The sequence below is a fragment of the Scatophagus argus genome, chromosome 9, assembly GCF_020382885.2.
Source record: "Scatophagus argus isolate fScaArg1 chromosome 9, fScaArg1.pri, whole genome shotgun sequence".
NCBI classification, from domain to species: Eukaryota; Metazoa; Chordata; class Actinopteri; family Scatophagidae; genus Scatophagus; species Scatophagus argus.
Window position 1 is genome coordinate 23,708,672 of NC_058501.1, and position 20,164 is coordinate 23,728,835.

Sequence of the window (20,164 nt, forward strand, 5' to 3'; positions counted from 1 at the left end):
GATACAAACTCTTCTCATTTTACACTGGAAAATGTTGTGGTGTTAAATTAGACACGAACATATCCCGAGTCTCTGTCTCTTTCCTCTTCCTCCTCAGAATCGTAGCGGCTCGGCTCAACGGGTCATTAGATTTCTTCACCGTTGAGATCAACAAACCTCTGTGTCTGCTGCAGTACAGAGGTGAGCCTCCGGTGTCCATCATTACATCTGTGTCACAATGTTTGTTTATGTATATGCATTCTTAGACCTCTTGAACGAGCTGCATGGTCTTAATTGGGTTAATTGTGAAGAAAATCAACAGAAATGAAAAAGAATGACAACCTTATTCATTTGTTTTCTGTTATTTGATGTCACTTGACATCACTTGATTTATGACTCTATATGTAATATAGTGAGAGTTGTTTTCTGCATTACCTCTCGGTGGGAAACTATTGTTCAAAAACAAGCCCAGAAATTGAGGATAAAATCTTTTGAGAGTTTTTTGATTTGAAGCAGATCAAACGACTGATTCCAAAAACATTACTGTTGCAGCCCTAATATAAACCCAGATGACATTTATTAGATACAGATACATTTAGACATTTACACGGTGAACTACGGCCTCCTCCTCCTCCTCCTCCACCAGGTGCCCCTGGGCGCGGCAGCATGCCTACCTCTCCCTGTTACAGCAGCGAGGATGTGATCAGCTGCCAGCTCACGCGCTCCGTACAGTGCGCCCACCAGAAGCCAATCACGGTGCTGCGAGCGGCCGCCGGCAGGGTCGTCACCGGTAGCCAGGACCACACTGTCCGGGTAAGACGCAGAATTCGAACGTGTCGGGCTTCTGTCTGATGTTTTAGCACAGTCTTTACCATCAGAGCTTCACACCAGATGGAGAAATACAACGAATAGTAAAGCTGTGAAGAGTCGGAGCTGCGAGGCTTTGACAGAGTGTTTTTGAACTCAGCAGCATGGAAAGCATTCAGAAAACTTTTACTGATTTATTGGTGTGAGAATCCAGATTTCATACACTTGCGTATGTTGTGAGAAGTACAGACGTAAGATGAAGCTCGACAAACAGTTTTATTCATGTTCCTGTTCAGTCCTCACAAACTGTTGTTTATTTGTCAGATTTATCGTCTGGAGGACTCGTGTTGCCTCTTCACCCTGCAGGGTCACTCTGGAGGGATCACAGCCATCTACATAGACCAGGTCAGTCATATTCCTTCTCCTGTTATCATTTCACGTCACATTAAAAAATCCACACTGTTCTTCCAGCTCTGTCTGGACTTTCTGTGGTTATTTTGTGAAAGGCCATTATGAAGGATGTCCCTGCGTGGTACATGCACAGTATGTGGTTGAAACTGGAATCACAAATGGTTCACTTAGTCTGTGCTCGTAGTTATTGGTCACATGACACGGGTTGAATTGATTTTAAGAACATTTACATGTGGGGATTTTGCATTAGCAAAAACTTAGCTTTAATCTGAAAAGCCAAACGCTTCCTGTGAACACGTTTTTGCATCTCCTCAGACGATGGTTCTGGCGAGCGGCGGGCAGGACGGCGCCATCTGCCTGTGGGACGTCCTGACAGGTAGCCGCGTCAGCCATGTTTACGGTCACCGAGGCGACGTCACCTCGCTGGTCTGCACCACCTCTTGTGTCATCAGCTCGGGACTGGATGACCTCATCTGCATCTGGGACCGCAGCACCGGGATCAAGCTCTACTCCATACAGCAGGTACAGATGTGGCTCTGGTTATAAAATGCACCAGTCAGCGGCAAGCATCAGCCACGGTCACAAACCAGCGTTGCTCTGTTTCATCAGTACAAATTTATTATCTTTGAGCTCTGTACTGTTTGATGGAGAAAACATATTAAATCAAAATAACCTTGTGTCGCTCTCTCCTCACCAGGAGGTGGGTTGTGGTGCCAGTCTGGGAGTGATCTCTGAGTCTCTCCTGGTGACGGGGGGCCAGGGCTGCGTCTCCTTCTGGGACCTGAACTTTGGAGACCTGCTGCAGACAGTCTATCTGGGCCAGAGCAGCGACGGACAGGGCGTCAGGCAGCTGCTGGTGCTCGACAACGCCGCCATCGTCTGCGACTTCGGCAGCGAGCTCAGCCTGGTCTACGTGCCCTCTGTGCTGGAGAAACTAGACTGAGGGACGGGTGGTCGGACGCAGCAGTCAATACCGGTGGGAATACTCATCGAGGAAGAAAAAGTGCACTCAGAACGTTTCCTCTGAATCGTTTTGACTCTCACTGGTTTTTTGCTTCTTTTGTTGTTTCTGACACCCAAAGGAGGCACGATCATAAGACTGGCTTCCATGTGGATACAAGGCTCTCTATTTTTCTTTAAGTACAGGACTGGATGTAATGAGGAAAAACAAAAGCTGGGGACTGATTGTGCAACCTGCTGCATTTGATCTGAGGGGGGTGGCAGACCCTTGTTACCCTCGTGTTTTGAGGGTCGTGAGGTTCAAGAAAAGCTGGATGTTTCTCACTTGAAGGAGATCCACCAGTCACCGGTTTGTGCTTTGTTTTTGCGCGTGTGTGTTTGTTTTGTGGCTCTGCCCTCTATGCTGCTGACACGGGTGGGGCTTTCACTGTGACCCACCCGTCCAGAGAGGAAGATGAAACTATCTCCTTATTTTTTAATATTCCTGCTGCCTCGTTTGCCTGACGAGCGAAGTGCAGCCACGGCGAGCCCGACGGCTCTACAGCCGGTTGGGATGAGCTGCGCAGTTCGACATAAGTGTGTGTGTTTGGGACCGAATGAATGGATTTAGGCCTTTTTAGGGCAAAACACTGCTGAGAACAAAAATTCGGTTATATGTGAAGTGTGTGTGTGTGTGTGTATGTGTGTGAGGGAGAACTGATGATTATTGTATAAAGTAAACCTCCAGAGGGGGCTTTTTTTATATGTATAAATCTGTTATTTATTAGCGATACATTTTTGAATAACACTTTGTTTATGAATGGCTAATCCCAGCTCTTAAACAAGAATATAATAATGTGGAAATAATAACAAAAAAATAAGGTGGTAATTATTTGTTTGGCAGGGTTGGGGAATCTGTTATGTCACGATTTGTTTTAACGTTGAACTGGAATCATTGGGGTGTTTGTTGGCAGTTGGGGGCTGAAAGAGAGAAGGTTCCTCCTTTTTTACCCCTCTGATCCTGATCTGGGGTTACTGATGCCGAGCGAGGGCCCCCGTTTGCTGCACGTTTGTTGGGCTACCTCCATTTTCCAAACTGCTTGAATTTTGAATGAGAATGCTGATGACATGTCCATTTTTTCTTTCTTTTTGTAAATGGTGCCCCGTAGAGATTTTTTTATATCACTGTAACTGGTCCAACTTAAATTTCCAGTCTAGGATTTTCATTTTGGCCACTGACAATATCAAAACAGAGTGAAGTGCATCCAACATGAGACCCCTCGCTATCATTTACATGTTGGAGATGCAAACCTGAGTGGATTTGGCTGAAAACCTGTCTGCCTTTTTCTGCAGCCATCAGTGAAAATGTGAAGAAATAGACTCCTTTAGAGACTCCAAACTACCTAAACAGTTGTTTTGGCTCAGTTTTATGCTACAAGCTAATAATACGCACAGATGCTCTTGTTTAGCCAACAACTTACATGCTCTTTCTGGGCTCCTGCAGTCATTTTTTAATTCACTGTTACTTTGTTGATAAATCTTTATATCAGGACTAAAACTTTTCCACGCACTTCACATTATGTATGACTGGAATTGAGTTTGTTGGATGAAATGATTCCTTGGCTCTGCCCACTGAGGCTGAACAACCAATACAAATATTTATCTAATTTACTCATCAAGCTATTAATTCTTTTTTTTTATTTATCAGAATCCACTCTTACTGTTGATGTGCTAATGTTACTGTCACAATCAGATGTAGGACTGGTTCAGTGAAGTAAGAATGATTAATTACCAACACGCAGTCTCTGTTAAATTCCCTTACAGCTCGTCTACTTACCTTTTAACACTTTAGTACGTCCTGTTTTATTCCACAACATTCAAGTCACTCATAAAAAATAAGGAAAGTCGTTTGGCTTCACCTGCTAGTCAGTGCCTGAACTTCACCCCTTTACTGTGGACACCTGCTGAATGTAGTCCTGCAGGTTTAAGACTAAGACACCAATCATCTGCCGTCTACTGAATGTTGTCCCAGAAGAAGGTGTGACGAACAAATCTGTTAAAAACCGGCGACTGAATCCCTTACGGTATCGCATCGTTAATTCTCTGCACTACTAACCCTCTCTGACGCGCACGCTCACACACATTAGGCACTTTGGCGAACATTAGCTCACATAAAGGAAGTGTGGACCTAACTAAAGTGAGTTCACAGCTGCGGCACTAGTTAACATGCACACTGCAGATGTGTCGAGGTCGCAGGTCTGGTGTCACTGGGATGCGGCGACCAAGTGTTTCCTGTTCTGCTGAAAATGGTTTGGACAGCTGCTCATGTTGAGTTATTATTTGCATTGAATTGACCCACAGAAACCAGACCTGTGACCTCCTTGGCATTGTAACCTGTTAATTTATTAGCTTTGTGTTTTCTGTTGTAAATGGTAGTGAAAAAGCTTTTTAGAAATGGGAAAATGTGTAGCTAGGGTTGTTTTTCTTTGTTTTGTTTACTTCTGTTTTCTAGCAATGTGAATTTGATTTAAAGTTGGAGATTTTGGGAGATTGGTTTGATGTTGTTTCTGATGGAAGGTTACATATGAGTTAGCACTCAATTTAATCTTAATCTTAACAGTTAATTTCCAGCTAGCAGTCAGTCATCATAAAGGCTGGAAATGGATTAGCAGCTAGCGTGGCTGTGCTTGATGGTAACAGAATCGGTTCCATGACATTCTTCCATTGGCTCATTATTCCCTGCATTAAGTTAAACATTACATAACATTGCACATGTGCAGTAACAAACAGGTGCTGACACACAGATATCTTCTACTTATTTATGCCCCAGTGTCCTTAAACGTGCACCGTGGCATCGAGGCAGAAAAGGTGCGAAAATTCGGAGCCGTTTGATATTCCTGTAAAATCACTGGAGTGAATAGCAGTTGTTAAGCTAGCTAAGCTAACCTGCTGCTGGCTGTAGCCTTATATTTATAACTGACCGTTATTAGAGTGGTACTGATCTTCTCTTGTCTAATTCTCCACCAGAAAGTGAATAAAATGTCCCAAAATGTCGAACTTGTTCCTTTAAGGACGGAGGGTTGGTGTGGCAATTTCACTTGAATCTTAGCTTCTCCTGAATGTTGTGTTTCACGGGGACTTGTGACTATCTGTATCCAACAGAACAAATGCGGTTCTGCCTGATTTATTTCAGTAAACCGTGCTTGTTGTTGCTTCTGAGCTTCCAACACACCTTTTCATCTGGCTTTCTGTGTATCATATCAGGTTTGTGGATGCAGCCATGACATCCTTTGAGTAGTTAAAGCAGAGAAAGGTTGATTCTCACAGTAACTGCAGAACTCTATTTCCTGCTTTGTGGTCCACCTGATCTCCCACCGGCTGACTAAACAAGTAGAAATCAGATTCTGTATCTTTCAGTTTTCCACTGTTGAGACAGCTGAGGTGAAAATCAGAGCTGTGGGAGAAGAAACAAAATTCTGTAACAGTTTAGTCTGAAAATCCCCAAGTCTCCTCCTTCCCCCCATTTAGCCTCCTCCCTTCATTGGCTGGCTACAATCTACACAGGCTGTAGTAGTGGAGGTAACTTATTTACTATTTTGTAATGCGCAAAACTTTTTACTAATTTTCAAATAAAGAGGCTTTGATACCACAAAAGTTGTCTGCCTATTGGATTTATTTGATATTTTTACAATAATGAATGATTAGTGATTAGTTTCCAGAAGGATTTTTTCAATAGTCTAATTTTATTTAAGATATTTACAGTGTGACAGATGAAGGAAAAAACATTAACCAACTTGTTAAGATGTGCTGATTTGTATGCTGCTCTGTGTTAACAGGACAACTGAGCACTGATTGAGTTGAGGGGAGGGGATTGGAGCCTGAAAATACCTCCACCCAGCTCCTCTGGCCTGCAAGTCCATGCATCGATTGTTCCAGTCATTAATGTGATCTCAGAGCAGCGCAGAAGGGAGCAGCCAAACACCATCACACTCTGCAGATGCCTTGACAAGCTCTTGTGAAGGGTGGGCTTTGAAAGTGGAGTGCATGCTGGGAATTTCTGGGGGAGTCCAGATCCGATGCTGAAAGTGCAGGACATCCCTCCATCAAAGACAAAGAAAGGTAAGCGGCAAAGAGTGAGAGAAGGAGTTAAAGGAGTACAGACGGGTGCATAGTGATCTGGTCCCACAAGCCACCAGTGATGGAAAGAGAAGCAAGTGTGTTTGTCTTAAGTTATCTCACATCCCTAAACCATGCTAACTTCAAAACCGTCTGCCAGTAGGCACGTCTTGGTAATCAACACCGCTAAAATGTCTCATACTCAGGATTCAGTTTTATCTCTTCTTAAAAGAGAAAGAGTTAATAAAAGAAAGCGCTACAGGCCTTTGCTGACACCTGGTGGTAAAGTGAAATAGAGACGGCGATCTGTGGACTCATTTCAGTGCTTGTTGAGGCTCCAGAGGGGGTCCAAGCTACTAAGTGGGTCGTCACCTTCCTCCCCTCGGGTCCCGTGGAGACCCTGACCGTCCGCTGGCTGCAGGAAGCTCTGCTTGGTCACACGCTGCTTCCCCTTACCCCCTCCCTCCATGGAGAAGGCCTCGGGCGTTAGCGTGGCCAGCAGCTCCAGGGATGAAGGAGCCGGAGCAGAGGAGGCAGGAGGCGGGCTGACGCTGGGCGCCACCTCTGGGACCGCCTGATGGTTGGCCACTGGTGGCGTGCAGGGGGAGACAGCATCCAGGCCGTTGGGTGGTGGTAGCACAGAGTCGGATGGGGAGGTGAGAGGTGGGCTGAAAGAGGAAGGGGGCAGGGGATCTGTGGGGGGACAGGGGTAGTGGAGCACTTGGATGTCACCCAGCGAGTCAAGGTCAGGTAAGATAGCACCGACTTGCTCCTCCAGGCCAAAAGAAGCCTCCATGGCTGGATCCGTGGCGCTGGGCGGCCGGATGCTGAGCTTGGCGATGGTGGCTTGGATGGAGCTGATAGGCAGGTCACCGCCAAGGACAATATCCTGCTGGGACTCCTGTCTCGAGTAAGGCTGCAGAGAAGAAAACAGAAGAATGTTCAGGAACAAAAAGAGAGACCGAGAGAAAATGAAGCACCTCTGCTGACGCTGTGACAGCTCTACTGAAAGCACAAAGAGTACCTCGTCTGAGCAGAACTCGAGGAATTCCTTTACGTGTGCAAAATGTGAAGCAAAAGTAACATTAAAATTCAAATGTAAATGACTTAAAACACTGGCGCCAACGGGCACTACACTAGAGGAACAGGGATTCTACTCGACTTCTTTCTGACGGCAGACATTTTAATGTAAAAACTAAAACACTAAATATTCAGATGTCCCAGTGGCTTATGGGACACAGAGGTTCCAAAGCTACGTACTGAAAGCACACAGATCACATCTACTGGACACCGAGGCTGATGAATCCCGAAGCCAGTTTAAAAATTTAACATCTAATGCACCTGAACAGAGTTTTGGAATTTGTGAGCGTCAAACCTTTGCGGCTGCAGAGTTGGTGTTCTTGCTGTAGGTGGCAGTAGTGATGCCGTGTCGCTGAAGGACCTGCTCAGCATGCTTCAACACAGCCTCATAGCAGAACTTCAGGTGGAGCTGGGGATGCACAAAAAGCAGAAAAATACTGAGTATGAAGCTTTGTACATTTGTGGTTTAATGATTACACGATCCGCAGCACCGGGCTCGACTCATGATGAATTGTATTTGTAATGTAATGCATTAGCTGCCAAGTGCAGCTTCCAAACACAGACTTAAATCAAATGTAATGGCTTCAGGTGGCAGTGTGTCTTACCTTCTCCTGCAGCATGTTCTTCCTCTGTTGTCTCATCTTCTTCACCAGCAGTGGGAGGTCTGGGATCCCGTTTCCTGCCTCCAGCTCCTGCAGTGCAGCATACAGTAGACAGAAGGCGCCGGTGCGTCCCACACCCGAGCTGAGACAGACGCATGTGGACAAGTTAGTCTTCAACGATTTTTGTAACACATCCAACTTTGTGAAAGAATCTGTTTTTAAATTCAAACCATGACCGTTTTATCATTAAAAAAAAAACAAAAAACCTCATTACAGATGACACATTTTTATTTCACTTGTAAACTATTAACCCCTTTGCAGGGGGCTCTTTATGACCCTAAACAGGTTTTCTTAGGGAGCGTCACAATACTTTTGACCCTGTAACGGATTAAGGGCTCATTTGACCATCTATGGAACACTCAGGAACAAAACAGTGCTCTCAAATGACTTCTTTGTGAAACAGGACTCAGCACAAATCCCTCATAAAGACAGGACAGCTTGCAGAATGAACCAAACAACTGCTTTGAAAGTAGGCATCGTCTCAGATATTTCGACACTCACCTGCAGTGCACCACGACAGGTGTGTGTAAGGGCCTCTGGTGAAGGTAGTGTCCATGGACCTCCTGGATGAACCGCAACAGGTTGCTCTTGCTGTCAGGAAGACCCCTGATGGCAAATTAGAAGAAACGAAGACTCGTCACACCAAAATGCACTTGACTGACTAAATTGAGATAAATAAATCCCAACAACGCATGATCAGAGTCGTGTATTCACATGACTCACAGCTCCGGCCAGGAAGTGAACTGAAGATGGACGACAGTGCGCTTCAGGCTTTGGTCGCGGTACTGCAGGCTGATCATGCGCTCTACATGTGTCGGTGTTGTCTTCTGCGTGGTTAGGCCAAGCGTGATTGGTCCCTGAGAGAGCTGCTGACCGCGCTCTGTTGGGAAGTAGCGCACAACCTTTCCCTGAGAGATATTGAGAAGACAATGTTTGTAACACAACAGACGGCAACATCAGAATAACTAAAGAAATGACATCTAGAGTGTGTACCTATAGAAAGTTAGCTGATTATTTATGTTCATCTCAACGTAACAAAATGTTTCTGCAATTCTAGCTATTTGTTTCTGTATCAGTCACAGTGAAAAGTAAAACTTTGTACCTTTTCCAGCTCCTGCTCTGAAACCAGCATGACTATCAGTGACACCTTCTGCTCATACACCATCAGCCAGAAGTCTGCTGCTGTGCCAGTGAGTGGAGCCTGAGTGGCAATAAGGCGTGGGCAGTATGGTGACAAGTCTTCTACATAGCTGGCATTGATGTAGTCGTCTTTGCCAGACTGAAGCACCACACGGTTGAGGTCGTAGGGCATGACATCCTGGTGACGATTCTTCATGGTATAGCAGCGAGCAATAGCAATGGAGAGTTGGCGAGCGTCCTTCTCCTGCTGGTCCTGTAGCTCTTTCCAACGGGCATCTAGCACTGACAAGCCACCCTCGTTCTCTGACGGGTGCTCCAGGGAATCTACCTGGGCTTTATAACGTTCCAGTTCACCATGAAGACGGGCAACGCGCTCTGGAGCTTGGTATGGGTCGCCCTGGATCAGGAGAACTCCCTGGGAGCTCTTCTTTCGACGCTCCCCATCCTGGGGGTCTGCTTTGGTGGGTTGGAGGACATTGGTGGGGGCCTTGGTTCCTCCAGGTTGGCTCTCGGGGCTCGAAGAGAGTAGGTCATCTGTGCTTGAGTTCTGCCGCTGAAACAGCGATGTGGAGGGAGAAACAGTAGAGGGAGAGGGAAGAGTGGGAGTAGCTGTGCCTCCAGGGGTGGGAGTTGGTGTGGGTCTCTGCTGAGGGTTCAGACCTAAAGAGGAAGGACCTGGAGAGGGAGATGGGGACGGTGAAGGTGAAGGTGAAGGAGGGACAGTGTTGGGTGGCTGAGCCACTGAAGGACCTCCAGGGGATGACTGGGTCATGTGATGAACAGGGGGGACATGTGGACCATGTGGACCCATGGCAGTGGGTTGTTGTGGGGCACTTGGAGGCACATTAGCTCCTGGTGCTGCAGCGTACATAGTAGAGGGTGGATGGGTCATTGGAAGAGGAGCCTGAGGTTGCTGGGGAGCTGCAGGCTGTGGTGCCAGGGGCTGCTGAGGCATCACTGGAGCACCTCCAGGGTAGCACACTGCACCGGAATGAGGCGGCTGAGCCTGGGCTTGGCTGGGCATCTGCATGGGCTGCTGGGACATGTTTGGTATAGGAGGCTGTCCGGGGTGAGAGTGATGTTGTGAAGGTAGTGTACTGGAGGGCATCTGCGGCATAGGGCCCCTTGGCAGGTGGACCTGAGGACCGGGGACCATATGAGGTTGTGAGGCAGGAGGCATCTGTGGGTGCAGGGTTGGGTGAATTGGCTGGCTAGTTGGAGGCATGTAGTTCTGTGAGACTGGAGGCATTGGCTGACTTGTTGGGGGCATTTGTGCTCTGGGGCCACCTGGTATCTGCATGTGTGGATGGGGTGGAATCTGCTGTGCGTTAGGAGGCACTGAGATTTGTTGCTGCTGGGGCAACATGTGTTGGTGTGGGAGTCGAGGGGGCATCTGTTGGTTGGGATGCGGCAGGTATGGCTGAGACGCAGGAGGTGCTGCCTGAGAGGATGGGGGTATTTGCGGATGTGCGGTTTGAGGTGGCATCTGGCCCTGAGGTGGCCTTGGCATGGAGCCTGGCATCATCTGAGGGTGCTGCTGGGGTACATAACCCTGTGGAATCTGGTAGCCTTGGGGTATCTGAGGACGGGGCTGATAGCCATTTTGCTGATGGGGCTGCAGCTGACCTGGGAATGCCTGCTGGTAGTGGGGAGGAACACCAGGCTGGTGGGTCATATATCCATGTGGGTAGCCTTGCTGGGCCTGGAGAGGACGATGGGGGCCAGGAATAGACCTCGGTCCAGGCTGATATCCTTGAGGCAGTGGCTGCCCAATTGTCTGAGGGTACTGCTGCGACTGTGGCTGCTTCTGCTGCTGTGGTTGGGGTGTTGGAGTTTGGGCTGGACCGTGAATGGGCATCCCTGACTGGGGCATGAAGTGGGGGTAGGCTCCCATCTCTGGGGGTACACTGTAGCCAGCTGAGGATGCAGGCAGGACAGGGTGGTGTGGTGTAGGGGCGTAGCTCGGAATAGGGGCCTGGATGCTATCCACAGTCGTGGTTGATGGCCGGACTGCGGCAGGGGCAACGGGTCCAGGTTGGGGGGCATGAGGAGGGGGTGGTCGATAACCTGCTTGTGTTGGTAACTGTGGAGGCATCTGTGGAGTCATCTGAGGGAGGGGTCCCCGTGGCAGTGCTCCCTGTGATGCTAAAGCCCCAGATGTAGGAAACTGAGCTATTCGTGCTAGGAGCTCTGGAGGAGGCAGGTTGGCAGGGAAGCGAGGAAGACCAGCAGCTGAAGCGGCAGGCCAAGGCAGAGAGCTGCTGCCGCCCAGATTAGCATTAGGGGGGATGAAGGCTTCAGGACCAGGCAAACGAGCTGCAGTGGAGGGGAACGAAGGAATGTCAGGGGGGAGGCTACGGAGTTCCTCAGGTAGGTCACCCCCCAAGGCCAGGATGGCTGCACTAAGCTGGGCCAATTCTGGGTCCTCCAGGCTAGAGCAAGCAGGGTCAACATCCGATGCCTTTGGCTTCAAAGAGGGCTTAGCTGCTGTGGGCCGTGCTGGAGCTTTCTTCTGGGTCTCTCTGAGGAAAAGACAAAGGAGAGCAGGAGTTCAACATGATAATCAGGGATTTAAATAAAACCAGAAGTAAAAAAAATGTCTCTTGTGCTTCATCAACTGCTTCATCTATCTGAAGGTCATCTAATTCAAAAATATGTATTTTGACATTTTGACTTTGCGACAATCCAATGTCATAAAAAAATGTATGTCCATCTATAAGAGCCAAAGCAACAGTCATCCATTGTAGCCCAAAATACAGGTTTCTTATATTTCACATTTCAAAACTTTCAAAAGTCTTCCTCATGGTATTAAAACTTCTGCGTTACTAAATGTCTGCCTTACTTTTCCAGGACGGGCTTTCTCTCCTCTGCCCTTGTCTGACACAGGGTCTTCGCTCTCTCCAGCAGGCGTGATGCTTTGGCTTCCAGGTCATCGTAGAACTCCTTCCCCTCCTGTGACTTCTTTATCAGGTCCTCGTAGGCTTCGTACGAGCCCACGAGTCCCTGCACAGTGCTGTTCCACTGCTGCTCAGTCTGGCTCAGGCTCTTACGAACCAAGGCGTACTGGACGTTGGCCTCCGTCAGGGCCTTCAGGATGTTCTCCTGAGCTGCCAGGTTCTGGTCAATGTACACCTTCACCTGCTCATACTTCTTCAGCTGTTCCTCAAATATGCGCTGGAAGGACAGGAATTAGTTAGAGGTCTCTCATTTACTGCTTTTAAAAAAGCTACAGACATTTATATGGCCCATGCTAACGCAAACCTTCATGTCTGCCCTCTCTGTGGTGACAAGGGTGGAGGTGATGTCATCCTGCTGAATTAGGTCACGGAGCTGTTTCTCCAAAGAGTTTCTCTGTTCCCTCATTTCCTGCACTTTTCCTAGGATTCGCTTCATGCACTGCAGGCCTGCCACTTCATCTGCAAACGTACATACAGACATACAGGTTACATGCACTGTTCATATTAACATTTAAGATTCAGCACGACTGATGCATCTGACGTTTTTATTTATTGATGTTCCCTAAATTAACTTCTAATTTGTGTTTCTCTCATGTGATGGTCAACCGAAAATATTTATGAAACATAATTCATCGACTTATGAAGACATCAGCAGATTAATCGATCATGAAAATACTGATTCAGAAATCACTGTACACTGATGAAAATAAACAAAACCTGTCAAACTTTCATGGAGCAAACACATCTGTTGATTCTATTTTAGGCCAATATGTTTATATTGGAGTCACACACACGTGTACAAACCAGCGGCATCACACATGCACTCACCTTCGCTGAGTTGGGGCCGCGGCAGCGCCTCTTTCAAGCTTTCCAGTGGTCCCCCCAGCAGACGCAGATTGCTGATATGGAGGTTCATGGCCCGGTGGAGCTCTGTGTTGGTGAAACTGGCCTTCTCATGGGCCTCCATGTATTTCTCCAAGTCCCTGCGGATCTCGCTGAGAGCCTGGGCCTGCGTGGCTGAATGCACCTCGCCTGCAGCTGGACCGCCCACCTCCTGGAGGGCTCGTTCGCCCACCTCGTCTGCCTCTAGCACGTCTCTGATCTCTTTCAGTGAAGACTCCACGTCAGTGAAGACACCCGACAGCCCTGCAGGGGTGAGAAATGTGATAGAAATTATTTACACAGAAGCACACAGCAAGGTGCCACAAACTAACAAACGCAAAGGACTCAGATTAAGTTCTTCCACTGGAGTCTAGATTACTGTCTGTCTGCTCCGTGTATGTTGCCACTGACCCTGCATGGACTGGATGAGGTTCTTGACGGTGTCTGGGCGGACACTGAGAGCAGCACACTTCTCCATCAGGACTGGAGGGATGTGGCTGTACATGTCCAGGTTGTCCACTGACTCCGGCTCCAAGCCCAGAGAGTCCATGAACTGCCTGCAGGAAGAGACGAGACGAGTCAGCTCACAGTGGCCTTTCAGCACATCACTATTCCTTTTCTGCAACAGTATGAAGTTCAGAGGATGGAATGGCTATAAAAGGTACCAAAAAGCTTAGAAACTGTGGATCCTTTTAACAACATATCCAGCGATTGTCTCATTTTCAGACATTTACAGAACTGAGGATGTTGGGATCTTGACTTAGTTTGAATGACCTTCACATAAACAAACGAGACTTCATTCAGCTTACAACAATCATCACATTCCTTTGACATTATCATCACTTCAGTTTGCCCAGAATTTGTACTCTGCACACTCGTACACAGCATGTCAGCAGATGTTACTTTATTGGCCTAATTCAGGGGAAAATACTTTAAGCTCATTTTTTGCACGCACACACACACACTCTCACATACTCACTCTAGAGTTTCATTCTTGCTCTCAATCTTGGCCATGACGTCCCTGAGCAGCTTGGCCTTCTCCTCACTGGAAAAACAGACACGTAACCACAGACACGAATGAACCTCTGTCATCGCACTCTGTTCCAAACCTCTAATGTGAACTTAGAATCCAACGCAGGTAGCCTACCTGTAGAGCGACGAGGCTTCGTGGGCAGCCATTGGCACCAACTTGGCAAACAGGTCTGGTCCAGTAACACTGGGGTCTGTGGGATTAACTGGAAGAGCTTTCACCAGCGGGGCACCTAGAAGGGCACAGAGGAGCTGGATTTACTGGCACAGGAACACATAAGCTCAATCTTATGTGCAGGGTATCAACAGAAGGTGAGAGATTAAAATAAACAGCTACAATCTCTGCAGTTTGTGCTTATAACACAGTCTGCAGCCAATTTAATCAGTGTGTGCCTCAAAGATTCAGGATGTGAGGAAGCCTAATAATCAACAAATACTGCAAAAGTATGCCATTCTTTTAAATAAAAATGCTATTGTATTATAGGTTTAAGGGGGGTGGGGTAAAGCACTATTCTATATATAAAAAACGGAATAATTTAACAAACATTATGGCAAATACGCCTCAAAAAGGACCAAATCCAGGCTGGCATCAACTGCCGCCTCAATTACAAGAAAGCATCTGTAATTAGAAATGAGCAGGAGTCATAAATAATAAACTGTGCCAGACTCACTTTACTCCCATGAAACATGTAAAAATCCAAAATTTTAACTTGGTGAAGCTCTTCACATCACTCAAATGCAGCTTTGCATGCACAGAGTAATGAAGGCACTGAGTCGGTGTAGGAACCTGAACATACGGAAGCTTCTTCCTGTTACCTTTGACTGAGGCCAGAGTCTCCAGGGACGGAACCGTCTCATGATAGATGAAGTCATTGTCCTTTTTGGCTGAGTTAAACCTGCATATGAGCGTTGAAACGCAACATTTTCACAAATATTGTCAAGATGGGGTTTGATTCAAGTCAGAGACAGCAGTGAAACTACATTAAAAAAGACATATCGCTTACTTTCCCCCAATAATGTCCATGGTGAATCTCAAGGCTTCTTGCACACTGTCAGGTTGACCCTGATTGTACCAAGACAAAACAAAGGAGGGTTTAATTTTCTAAAACACTGAGAACGCACACACACAAATGGGTTAGAGGGACACTTAAATGATCTCATTATGTGTGTACCTTGGCCAGTTTGATGGCTTCATTGAGCTTGTCCAAGGAGCTCTGCAGGTACGCCAACTGTTGGAGACAGAACGTTGAATGAATAAGCAACAGAAAGAAATGCTGAGGAGAGGAAATCAGGAGCAGGACAGAAAAAAGAAAGAAAATGTTTGTATTCAAAACATTCGGCACAAGGAACAGCAGCTCGCTCTGACTTCAACAGTAAAATGAGCAGAAAAGCGAACTGTTAATCATGATATGCTGCGTTAGGAACAATGCAGCAACCAACACACAAAAAAGCATCCTGAGAGTTTCTTAGATGTGACATTTGGTCCTACCCGCTCGCCGTACTTCTGCTGCTCCTCAGCTTGTTTTCCCATATGAAGCTGTGAAGAGGAAAAAAAAAACAAGTAATAAAACGCCAACACACAGACACACTCATACAAACATTAGATTTCCACACACACACATTCAACCTTTTGAGCAGACTCACATGTGCAATCGCAGCAAAGTAGTAGATCTTCATCTGAACCAGTTTCTTCCAGTCTTTCTGAATCTTTCCCAGCATTGATGCCGTCTCCGAGTTCTCCAGAGCCCTGCAGGCTTCTTTATAGTAATCCACCACCTGCGGCACCACAGCCAGTTACTAACCTCGCATATTTCAATTATTGATTGCTATCATTAAATGCAATTAACATTTAATGCCGGTAAGTCAACCTGAGCGCTGATGCGAGCAACAAGAAAACTCTTCCTGTTGTCCAACATGGACTTCTCCAGAAGACACTCCTGAGCCTGGCCCTGGGAGACACACACAGGTTAATGAGACTTTTTGTGTGTGTGTGTGTGTGTGTGTGTATTTGCCTGTGTGTAACCTACCAGCATAAGGTTGATGTTGAGGTTAAGTATCTGGTGGCTCATGTCCACACTGAAGTTGTGGCTGAAATGGTCTCTCAGGTAGGAGAAAGCCCCCGCCGAGCACTGGAAGTGTGTGCACGACACCTTCATCCCCTGGACGAAGAGCAGAGAGTCAGTGGGCCTGTGTGTGCGCGCATGTTTATGCTGCGTGTCTGTGTGTGTCTTACCTCCTCAGATACCCTGTTATCCATGGCTCCCAGCATGGAGTGCAGGGCCCCTGCAGAGTCACAGACAAGTCAGTGAAGTTTTGCTTGTCAAAAACAAATTTACTGTTAACTCTTCAAACCACAAGTGTTGCTCGAGTTTTGACCTCTTGTGAAATCTATGCTACCAAAAATATAATCGGAAAAGGGTAAATTAGGTGAAATATGGAATTTTAGCAGCTTTTTGTGTTTTTGCTTGGAACCAACTCCATGACTTAACTCACCAAGATTGTAGAGGATGCAGGCTTGCTCATAGCTGATGTCATCGTGGGTGACTGTTTTCCCAGAGAAAATTTCAGTCCTACACACAAACAGGGCATGACAGAGCATACAATCAAAACACAGGGGAGTTGAGTGACCAGTTTAACTTCTTATGCGATACCCATTTGAAAAATTACACAGCAGCAACATGAGACACTATGAGCCATCTTACAAATCCTACACGCTGCTGCAGAAGATTCACTCGCATCAAAAAAGGACAAAATAAAGTTTCAATATTTAACAGCAAATAAACCTAGAGTATCAGTCTGACCCCATTCTGGACAGCAGGAGAGGAAACAGGAATATAATCCAATCTGCTACTACAAAACTATAAATTACAAACTGCTCTGACACAGTATCAACAAAATTTGAAATCAGTTTAAACTGTTTTGTAAAATTTTCTTGTTTCTGTTTCAGGATTCTGGCAGTTTTATCCAGAGCAAACTGCAGCGAGGGTCACACTAAAATTAGCACGTGCAAGTATTCTGTACTGCTTCCATGTATTCCTCTGTGTATGCGTGTACACGTGTTATTACCATGATATGGGTACAGCAGCCTCCTGGCCCGTTCCCATGGGTACTCGGCTCTGGAGGTAATGCAGCTGGCCAAAGTACTTCCTCAGTGTGCTGCATCCCTCGAAATCCCTCGTCACATTTACAGCACTCTGTGAAACACACACAAGCACTCTGTTTGGTGTGTGTTCAATCAGCTATCAGTTCATTACCACTACAGCCACAGTGTCACCACTTCTGCACACACACACAGTGACCTAACTCAGCTGTAATTCAGGTCTTAGCATTTAACATCTGCAATGGACTGTTTTCTTGATGACAGCCGCAAAGAGCTTATTTTTAGGTATCACTAGGACTTGAATCCCGACTGAAATCACATCAGGAAGGTGTTGAAGTTGAAAACAGAGACAGAGAGATTTCACCCCAAAAAGGACAAATAATTGTGTGTGGCTCAGTAAACATATTAATATATTTAGTCCTTTACATCATTTAATTTGCCAATTTAACATCATTAACATGAAGTACTGAAGAGATGAAAACACAGCTCCCGTGTCTGTGCCCCTTGGAAACCAACAACTCCAAATAAGCCCATAATTATAGTATGTTTGTGTATACTTCATGTATAGTTTGTTTTCTCATGAATACACACCAATATAAAACTTTGCACGATTTCGTCACAGGTTGAGATCCTTCTGTACTGAGTTTCAGTTTAAATAAACTATCTAATTATCACTTTCCTCATCCTGACTTCACTGAAGGTACAAAAAACATTTTAATAATTCTGAACAATCCTATTGTTTTATTTATTTATTTATTTATTTTACTTTTAGTAGTTTTAGTAGTCCCCATACAGGCCACGTCACATTTTGTAAATCTCTCCACTGTGGGACTAATAAAAGATTATCTTATCTCGTCCTATAAGGGGATGAACTGAGCCTGGGACCAGGAGATACTGAGGTAGCACATCTAATTAAGCAGGAGCTGATGGTAGACGAAGGAATGCGTCTCACATCAACAGCTTTAAACACAAGCCATATAACGACAGACAGGTCAGAGCCACAGAGATCTGACAGAAAGTGACTGTGCACTTGTTCCTCGCAGTACGTACCTGCCGCAGTGTCTCCAGTTTCTTCAGCTGTTCATTGTAGTTGTCAGGATTCTCTCCATAATTTTTCAAGATGAACTAGAGGACAAGACACAGAAAGAACAAGCAGATCAACATGACGTATTTTAAAAATCCTTAAAAACCCTCCAGACTGGAATTACACATTTTGAAGGCTTTGGCTTTAATCACGTTTTACATGAAGAAGGATAACATTCATTTCAACTGTGTGTAAACTGCAGCGGCCACTAGAAAGCACTAATCTTTGACCCTAAGCAAGAACAAAGAGTTTAAACTCCCATCATGCTTTGCCAAGACATTCCCAGTCCCCTTGAGCCAATGGAATAAGCAGCAAGCCACTTAACGTCGGGTCAGGAGGTGAATGACACTGCAGACTTACTCATTCTTGTTCTGGTGCTTGACATGTATTTCTGTTTCTAATGAAATCATGGATGTAGGATGGTCACAGGGCTTCTGGACCAACGCACAATGACACAGCAACAAAACAGACTGCACCTGTCCTGACTTCAACCAGCCAGTTATGTGCTATTCTGCCTATGGGCCTGGGTAAACAGGTGAAATTATAACCCATTTAGAGACAGCTTTAAATAATATACCAGCACTGTCCAGAACAAACTGGTATTAAGTATATTAGAGGTTAACATTGAGGTTAGGAGTCAGAAAACAACAACTTTCATACCCTTTTTGACTGAAGGTGTTGGCGTAGGAAGTTCACTGCAAAATGTCTCACAGCAGCATTACCGAAAGGAATTACAGCAACCCCAGAGGGCAAAGGTCTGTGATTTTATCTGAATCAGGAAGGTGCTGGAAAACGGGTTACCAGATAAAGATGGGTAAATAAAACGCAAGACACGTTGAACTGGACTGAATGATGTGCATTTGCTTTCTTGTAAACATCACAAAAATCAGTGTGCCTGAAAGTGAGCCCTTATGTGTAGTTATGCTGGACCCCTTTTAATATCACACTTACGTGTGCCCTGCCATACATCAGGTTTTTATGTCAGAGATGTATGAAAATAAAGCTTTTATATGACAAAATGTGCAATAAGAAGCATGTTTCCTCCAAGGACAGACTAACAACCACATCTCCTTGTCCTTTTTGTTAATTATCTTCCTTGAATACACTAGTTACTTCTGATGTTAGTTTTGACATTTACATTTAGCAGCTGATACGGTTCTGTCCATTTTTATTCTATTTTTCATGTACTGGACGACAGAAAACTTGTTAAACAGCAGTTTCTACCTAATTTAGGTCGGAAAGGTAGTGTGACAGCTACAACTTACTGTTTTTATTTACTTTTTTCCTGGTCCTGTAACTCTAGATTAACATACAAATGAAATGTGCAGCACAGATGCTTGCTGACTAGACGGGCTGTTGGTTTTCTTTCCTTTGGCAGGGATCCTAAATGTCAGAGGAACCTGTTGTAGTGCCGCATGTGACAATGAGATCACTGTTTATCGTTTTCATGGCGGCTCAGTCAGACCGGGCCCTGGGAGCCAGGCTCGTTGTTTTAGCTGTGTGTAACTCCACGCTGTGGTTTGTTTCTGAGCAGTGAGTCGTTTGCTTGAGGGCTAATTAGGAACTTGGACTTGAGCTGCTAGCTTATTATTAGCTAGCATGAGGCTAACGTTAGCAAACAAAAGGCGGTGGTCAGGGGGATTTGCCACAATCAGATCTTAGCTAGCTGGCAGGCTACCCGTTCTGGAAAATTCTGACTTCCCGGACAGACAGCGGCGGTTAAGTCTGAACACTGTCTGACATTATCTTATCGACGGGTTTATCCAGTCGTCCATAATCCTTGCTTGGCTGACTTTCGACCTCAGTCCTGTTGCTCCATTCCCCACCCAGCTCACCTGCCTGACGGACGGGCTGAACTGGAACTCCCCAGCCTCCTTCAGATCCAGCCAGATCATCGGCATCCGGGGGACCGCCTCCATCGCGGCCGACTCAGCGGGAGACTGTCAGCCGTTACGGTGTCAAAACCACGCTGGTAGTT

At 46.1% G+C, this 20,164-nt stretch overlaps 2 protein-coding genes across 8 annotated transcripts in view; one reads left to right on the forward strand and one right to left on the reverse strand.

Annotated features, from left to right (window-relative positions):
* LOC124065046 (SREBF chaperone) overlaps window positions 1-6,444 on the forward strand; it is a 28,942-nt gene extending 22,498 nt beyond the window's left edge. For 6 of the 7 annotated variants that reach the window (XM_046400070.1, XM_046400069.1, XM_046400071.1 and 3 more), the window contains exons 19-23: window positions 98-180; window positions 626-792; window positions 1,111-1,191; window positions 1,513-1,719; window positions 1,895-5,790. In XM_046400070.1, coding sequence (XP_046256026.1) covers window positions 98-180; window positions 626-792; window positions 1,111-1,191; window positions 1,513-1,719; window positions 1,895-2,140 — 784 coding nt within the window. In that variant the 3' untranslated portion in view covers window positions 2,141-5,790. Of the gene's footprint in view, window positions 1-97; window positions 181-625; window positions 793-1,110; window positions 1,192-1,512; window positions 1,720-1,894; window positions 5,791-5,972 lie in introns of those variants that run through there. The other variant, XM_046400067.1, reaches the window with a different exon arrangement.
* ptpn23a (protein tyrosine phosphatase, non-receptor type 23, a) lies at window positions 3,837-20,160 on the reverse strand. Its single transcript, XM_046400065.1, has 24 exons — window positions 20,022-20,160; window positions 18,153-18,227; window positions 17,069-17,196; window positions 16,496-16,572; window positions 16,236-16,285; window positions 16,030-16,161; window positions 15,871-15,951; window positions 15,647-15,778; window positions 15,492-15,539; window positions 15,175-15,231; window positions 15,007-15,065; window positions 14,819-14,898; window positions 14,121-14,235; window positions 13,953-14,018; window positions 13,385-13,530; window positions 12,920-13,237; window positions 12,396-12,550; window positions 11,977-12,308; window positions 9,097-11,656; window positions 8,718-8,902; window positions 8,496-8,600; window positions 7,938-8,076; window positions 7,628-7,741; window positions 3,837-7,168 (listed from the first exon to the last, which is right to left on the reverse strand). Exons 1-24 carry the CDS (start codon window positions 20,103-20,105, stop codon window positions 6,572-6,574), a joined length of 5,835 nt encoding a protein of 1,944 aa, XP_046256021.1. The 5' UTR covers window positions 20,106-20,160; the 3' UTR covers window positions 3,837-6,571.
* Between the last annotated feature and the right edge of the window lie 4 nt (window positions 20,161-20,164).

Excerpts from the sequence above, each read along its gene's own strand:
- ptpn23a (XM_046400065.1), bottom strand. The coding sequence starts at position 20,105 with ATGGAGGCGGTCCCCCGGATGCCGATGATCTGGCTGGATCTGAAGGAG. Across the intron at positions 16,286-16,495 it reads CTGCATCCTCTACAATCTTG|GGGCCCTGCACTCCATGCTG; the intron begins GTGAGTTAAGTC and ends GTGACTCTGCAG. Across the intron at positions 15,232-15,491 it reads AGCAGAAGTACGGCGAGCGG|TTGGCGTACCTGCAGAGCTC; the intron begins GTAGGACCAAAT and ends TGTCTCCAACAG.